Below are 7,417 nucleotides of genomic sequence, written 5' to 3' on the forward strand. Positions count from 1 at the left end.
AGGGGAGAGAGGAGGGGAGGGGAGGGGAGAGGGGAGGGGAGGAACTTCCTTATTCCAGGGAAATACATTTTCTGGAGTAAGGGAATGCATTTCCCTGTAAGAAAGACCCCAGTGGATGTCTAAGACCATAAATAATACTGACCCCATATACATTATGTTTTTTCCTACACATACATACTTATGATAAAGTTTAATTTATGAATTAGGCACAGTAAGAAATTGACAATAACTTATAACAAAATAGAACAATTATAATATGCTGTAATAAAAGTAAATAAGGCTTGCTTGAACACAAGCACTGCACTACCGTAACAGCCAATCTGAGGGTTCCTGAGTGTCTAGCAAGCAGGCAGGTAGATGGTGTGAGTACACTAGACAGAGATGATTCATGACCAGGAGGATGGAGTAGGATGGCATGAAATTCATCACACTACTCACAATGACACACAACTTAAAACTTACGAATTGTTTACTTCTGGAACTTTCCATTTCATATTTTTAGACTATAGTTGACCATGGGTAACTGAACCTGCAGGCAAGTGGGGATTATCATATTGCTGTTTTAAGCCACTAAATGTGGGGTAATCTGTTATGAAGCAACACATAGTTAATATCCTACCCTAACATTACTGTGGGTCCTTTGTGAACTTTTCAATGTCCCTCTCGTCACACCCCAGCCCTAACCTCTAAGTCCTGGGGTAGAGAGCTGGGAGCTGGAAGCCAGGCAGCCTGGAGTGAGTTCCAGCCCCCCCAATTCCAGCGGTATGAACTGGGACAGGTTTCCCAGCCCCCCAATTCCAGCTGTGTGAACTGGGACAGGTTTCCCAGCCCCCTCAATTCCAGCTGTGTGAAGTGGGATGGTTTCTGAGCCTCCTTCCACTTCAATTTTCTCCTCTGCCAAACATCAGTCCTAATGGTACCTACCTCACATGGTTACGTATTAAATGAGTTACTTTATGCAAATCACTTAGAACAGCCTCTGGCACACAATAAGCCCCATTTAAATGTTACCTGGGCAGGGTAATCCCAACACTATGGGAGGCCAAGGTGGACGGATCGCTTGAGGTCAGGAGTTCCAGACAAGCCTTGCCAACATGGCAAAACCTCGTCTCTACTAATAATACAAAAAATTAGCCAGGCGTAGTGGCGTATGCCTGTATCCCAACTACTCGGGAGGCTGAGGCAAGAGAATTGCTTGAACCTGGGAGGCGGAGGTTGCAGTAAGCTGAGATGGTACCGCTGTACTCCAGCCTGGGTGACAGAGTGAAACTGTGTCTCAAAAAATAAATAGTTACCTGTCATTCCTGTCATTCTTCTTACTATTACTGCTGCTAGTGGCTATTACCATTTCTACTACTACCCCAGAGGTGCCCATGGCACTAAAGCTACATAGTAAATGATCAAGGAGAAGAGTGGTGAAAAGCCAGGAAGGCGAGAAAAAGATTTGAGTTTTTTATTTTAAGTATCTTATTTGATAACTTCCCTAACATTAAAAAAAAAAAAGACAACCGGCAATCACTGCTGAATCCTGCTTACTTCGGCACTGACTGTGAGTCTACCGTGTGCCAGGCAGGAAAGCTAGGCACAGGAGACATGGGAGGACCAAAAGGATTCTGGCCCCTGTTCTCACCCGCAGGGAGAAAAGACAGGTGGTGACAAGCAAATCCGCAGGAAATCAAGAATTTCAGTGTGACGAACGCTATGGAAGAAGAAGGAGATGCTGTAAGAGGTGGTCGGAAGTCAAGGAACCTGTGAGGCTGAAGGAGAAGTTGACAAGCCAAGCCTCAGTTGAAAATACTCCACCAGCAGGCAGGGGGCAGGGCCACGTGCCCAACAATCTACGTTACCAATTTCTACCTCTCCTAATGCACTCGATTTTTCTTTTATTTCCACAGGTTTTTGGGGAACACGTGGTGTTTGGTTATATAAGTTTTTAAATGGTGATATGTGAGATTTTCATGCACCCATCACCTGAGCAGTATACACTGAACCCAACTTGTAGTTTTTTTATCGCTCACCCTCCTCCCACTCTTTCAGCCCCCCTGACTCCCCAAGTCCATTGTATTATTCTTATGCCTCTGCATCCTCATAACTTAGCTCCCTCTTGTAAGTGAGAACATACGATATTTGGCTTTCCACTCCTGAGTTACTTCACTTAGATAATAGTCCCCCATCCCATCCAGTTTGCTGCGAATGCCACTAATGCATTCCTTTTTATGGCAGAGTAGCTTTTCATCATATTCATATATATTCATATATATATATATATGAATACATATATTCTTTCCTCCATGAGGCATGAAACACTTAGGTAGATTAGGGTGGAGAGGATTCCCATTTGTTAAGAAAAAAAAGAAAAGAAAAAAGTCCAGAAAAGATGAAAGAGCTTTATTCCAAAGATTCTTAAGATTTGAAGCACAGTTTTCTCCAACCAAGCTAAATAATGTGAAGAACCACCCCATTTCAAAATAGGTGTGGGACTGAACCAAGTAATTTGTATTTTAAAGCTCCCTTGGAAAAATCAGATGATCACGCAGGCTTCAGAACAACCAGACCAAGTGGCATACGAATACCAGATTTTCCATGCTGCCCAGGATGGAAAGTGTGGTCTCCATGGGTAAAGAGAGAAAATAGAGGGGTGGGCACAGTGGCTCACACCCGTAATTCCAGCACTTTGGGAGTACCAGGCAGGAGAATCACTTGAGGCCAGGAGTTTGAGACCAGCCTGAGCAACACAGTGAAACCCTGTTATCTATTAAAAAATTAGTCAGCCATGGTTTTGCAAGCCTGTAGTCCTAGCTACTCGGGAGGCTAAGGTGGGAGGATTCTCATGAATAAATTCTTTTAATAAGAATTTAAGCCGGACGCGGTGGCTCAAGCCTGTAATCCCAGCACTTTGGGAGGCCGAGACGGGCGGATCACGAGGTCAGGAGATCGAGACCATCCTGGCTAACACGGTGAAACCCCGTCTCTACTAAAAAATACAAAAAATTAGCCGGGTGAGGTGGCGGGCGCCTGTAGTCCCAGCTACTCGGGAGGCTGAGGCAGGAGAATGGCGTGAACCCGGGAGGCGGAGCTTGCAGTGAGCTAAAATCCGGCCACTCCCCCCCAGCCGGGGGGGGAGGGAGAGACTCCGTTTCAAAAAAAAAAAAAAAAAGAATTTAAAATTAAAAAATTTTAAAAGAGCAAATAGAAAACAACGTATCAAATCAGACTGTTCAGACTGGCAAAATCTTTTCACGCGCCCGGCCACAAGGTATTCTTTTGGAGTGATGAAAATGTTTTGAAACATGAGAGAAGTGGTGGCTGAGCAACACTGTGAATGGACAAAATGCCACTGAATTTTTCACTTTAAAATGATATTATGTGAATTTCACCTCAATAAAAAAATCCATATTTAATATTAAACAAAAGAGAACAAGAGATGTACTACCAAGAAATCCCCAATGGATGTTCTCTTTACCTTTCACTCCGGAGCCAGGGACAGCAAAAGCTGATCAGAGTTACGGGGTGCGTCCAACCAATGAACTAATTTCCTTTCTGCTTAGGGAATGATACTCCCTGGTTAGTCTGGGTGACAGATACCACAGCAAAGAGGGTTGGAAAGAATGTCAACCCACAAGGACACAGGCAGCACACCTGGGGTTCTTAACCACTTTGAGCCATGAATAAAAATGACTCACCCGCACGATGATGCCCATACGTTTGCTTTCGTAGGTGAAAGGGAAGATCTGCAGGATGGTGAAGTTCAGGATCTGGTCGCCAGGGGTCCTCAGCTGCATGGAAGACTGGTCTCGGCCCACCAGGGTTAAGCCCACACTTTCGGTCCACTGTACCAGGGCCACCTAAACATAACACAGGGTTGAAGGTCAGATGCACAGCCGAGAATCCGGGTGCACAGGCTGTGCCGTGAACACAAAGGCGGAAGGGGGCTCAGAGACAGGCGAATCACAGTAGTCACTGCCCGTGGGGACGCCGAGTGCTAGCCCATGAGTGTCTGTTCCTCTGGGTCTGTGAGGGCTCTCACACTGAAACCTGCCCCTCTATAAGGCACAATTCATCTTTTCTAGGTTCAAAGCGGGCTGCATACCAGAGGCATGGCGGAAGGAGACAGCACAGGATTGAGAGTGATCGCGACCGGGCACGGTGGCTCAGGCCTGGAATCCCAGCACTTTGGGAGGCTGAGGTGGGTGGATCACCTGAGGTCAGGAGCTCCAGACCAGCCTGGCCAATATGGTGAAACCCTGTCTCTACTAAAAATACAAAAATTAGCCAAGCGTGGTGGCACGTGCCTGTAATCCCAGCTACTCAGGAGGCTGAGGCAGGAGAATCGCTTGAACCCAAGAGGCAGAGATGCAGTGAGCTGAGATCACACCATCGCACTCCAGCCTGGTTGACATAGTGAGACTCTGTCCCCATCCCCCCTCCCCCCGAAAAAAAGAGTGATTGGCACAATTATGGATCACTCCTGGAAGACTCTGCAACAAGTTAAACAACAAAAAAGGAAGAGAATGCTGACTGACACAGCCCTTCACCTTCAGACTCTCCTTTCAGTCTCATGCACTGCACTGGGGGAGCGTCTTCAGTGGTTCTCAACTGGGGGATTCTGTCCCCCAGGGGACCTGCGGCAACATCTGAGGTAATGCTGGTATCCAGTGGGCAGAGGCCAGAGACGCTACAAAACATCCCGTAATGCACAGGACAGACCTCACCAGAGAATGATCTGGCCCCAAATGTCAACAGTGCTGAGGTGGAGAACACAGGTCACACAGAAGAGGAAACCGAGGTTCAGAGCAGTTAATGAAGTTGCCCCAGGTAACAGCGCTGGCATGTGGCAAAGCTAGGCCAGGCTGGCACCTAGATCCTCCTGGTGCAAAGTTCCACAGCACACACTCTTCCCTTTAGGAGGCATCACGCATGTGTCGAGTCAGAACCTTCTCACGGCCTCAGTCAGACGTGCTCAGCTTAAGGTCAAAGGCATGAGGGTTGCAAACTCCAAGACAGGGGCCAGAGTGGTGATGCAAATAGCGAAGAGGGCTGAGTGAGGGCTGTGGCAAGCAGGAGCCAGCCCCAGCCAAAGGGGCTGCTGCCACTATACACACAGGTGACGGTTACTGCCCTGCAGGGACAAGGGCCAGGTGGATGGAGCTTCCAGTTTCTCAAGAAAAAACAGAAATCTAGACTTCTCCCTGAGACGGCCTAACCGTACGCAACTGGCCAGGTGCTGAGACTCACACTTTTAATCCCAGCACTTAGGGAGGCTGACACAGGAGGATCACTTGAGCCCAGGAGTTTGAGACAAGCCTAGGTAACACAGGCAGACCCCATGTCCAAAAAAAAATTTTTTTTAATTATTAGGGTGGTGGTTCATGCCTGTAATCCCAGAACTTTGGGAAGCTGAGGCAGGCAGATCACCTGAGGTCAGGAGTTCGAGACCAGCCTCACCAACATGGTGAAATCTAGTCTCTACTAAAAATACAACAATTGGCCGGGGGTGATGGCATGTGCCTGTAATCCCAGCTACTCAGGAGGCTGAGGGAGAAGAATCTCTTGAACCTGGAAGGTAGACGTCGCAGTGAGTAGAGATCGCACCACCGCACTCCAGCCTGGGCAACAGAGTGAGACTGTATCTCAAAAAAAAATCATTATTAGGGTGCGGCAGTGCATGCCTGTCGTTCCAGTTACTCAAGAGGTTGAGGTGGGAGGGTCATGATCCTGGGAGGTGGAGGCTACAGTGAGCCATAATGGTGTAAGAATAAGACCCTGTCTCAAAAAAGTAATAATAAAATAAATGTAAGCAACGAATTCTCATGTTCTAAAACCTCATGAAGAAAGCATGTCTGCGGATGGATCTAGCCTAGGGTCTCCAGGAATTAAAATGAAATAGAGTGGGAAAGGGAAGAAAATATGGGGAAAGAGGAGAGGCAGGGAGGAGCCGGAGACCCCGCCCCTGCTTGCCCTTCACCCCTGCTGCCACAGGAGGGTGGCCCTGATGGGCATGGGGAGGCGTGAACAGTATGAAGGGCCTGTATGTGCCTGCTGAGCTGGATGACAGGTTCATCACGCTTACTCCGGGACAGCAGAGGCCTGGTGAGCTGCTCTTGGCTGGCAACTGTGACAGGCTGGGACAGGATCTGCTCCTAGGTCTAGCTGACCTCAGTAAGAGGCGCAAGGGACAGCAGTACCATCCCAGTTCATCAGATGCCCCCTCTTGAATCACAGGGGCCTAAGTCAGGGTGCGTGCACATGAGTACGTCTTCAGTGGGGGGCCACCCCAACCCACTATTACCCATTAGAAAGTTGACAGGAGGTGTGGCAGACAGAATAATGGCTCCCAAAGAGGCCCACGTCCTAATCCCCAGAACCTGAGAATGTGACCTCACATGGCAAAAGGAACTTTGCAGATGGGATCCAATGTAAGGACCTTAATAGGCGGAGCTTATCCCAGACCATCCAGGTAGACCCGATAAGTCACATGAGTCCTCAAAAGGGAACTGCTCCTGGTTATGACCAGAGAGAGACTCACGAACAGAAGAAGGGTCAGAGAGACATGATGATGCAGACTTTGAGAATGAAGGAAGGGGCCATATACAAAGAATGTGGGCAGCATCAAGGGGCTAGAAAAGGCAAAGCAACAGATTCGCCCCTAGAGCCTCAGCAGCAACGCAGCAATGGTCATCAAGCGATCTTGATCCTGTCTCGGTGAGACCCTCATCCCATGTCCACCCCTGATCTATAGAACTGTAAGAAAATCTATTTGTTTCATTTTAAAACAGATGCTGGCCAGTGTGGTGGCTCACGGCTGTAATCACAGCACTTTGGGAGGTTGAAGCAGGTGGATCATTTGAGGTCAGGAGTTCGAGACCAATCTGGCCAGCATGGTGAAATCCCATCTCTATTAAAAGTACACAAATTAGGTGGATGTGGTGGCAGGCACCTGTAATCCCAGCTACCTGGGAAGCTGACACAGGAGAATTGCTTGAACCCCGGAGGTGATGGTTGCAATGAGCGAGATCGCACCACTGCACTCCAGCCTGGGCGACACAGTGAGACTCCATCACGAAAACAAAACAAAACAAACAAAACAAAAAACAGATGCACAATAATCTGGTACAGCAATAACAGGAAAGGAATACAGGAGGGCTTCCAATTTCAGTGCCAAACAAGCTGTCACTTTATTCCCAACCAAGTCCAAAGGTACAGTGTCTACAAAAAACCAAGAAAGCAAAGGAAGGCCCTCCCACTTTCCTCTCATAAAGCTTAATCTTTAGAAGGAGAAGGGGAGGCAGCTTTTAGGAGGCAGTTGACAGGGGCTGCGGGTAGGTGGGTAGGTGATAGGGAGAGGGGTACTCGGGAGGCATCACCTCCACTGGAAGTGTTATGGTTATCTTCTTTTTTTTTTTTTTTTTTTTTTTTT

The 7,417-nt window shown here is 47.8% G+C and overlaps 1 protein-coding gene across 3 annotated transcripts in view; it reads right to left on the minus strand.

Annotated features, from left to right (window-relative positions):
• ATP9A (ATPase phospholipid transporting 9A) overlaps positions 1-7,417 on the minus strand; it is a 181,178-nt gene that overhangs the window by 42,515 nt on the left and 131,246 nt on the right. For all 3 annotated transcript variants that reach the window (XR_001888369.1, XM_017888155.1, XM_017888156.1), the window contains exon 15: positions 3,684-3,845. Coding sequence is in view for 2 of the 3 variants with exons in the window: in XM_017888155.1 (XP_017743644.1) it covers positions 3,684-3,845 (162 nt within the window). In the remaining variant the exon portion in view is untranslated. The remainder of the gene's footprint in view (positions 1-3,683; positions 3,846-7,417) is intronic.

Source organism: Rhinopithecus bieti, unplaced genomic scaffold, assembly GCF_001698545.2.
Source record: "Rhinopithecus bieti isolate Rb0 unplaced genomic scaffold, ASM169854v2 scaffold_15834, whole genome shotgun sequence".
In the NCBI taxonomy this organism is placed as follows: Eukaryota; Metazoa; Chordata; class Mammalia; order Primates; family Cercopithecidae; genus Rhinopithecus; species Rhinopithecus bieti.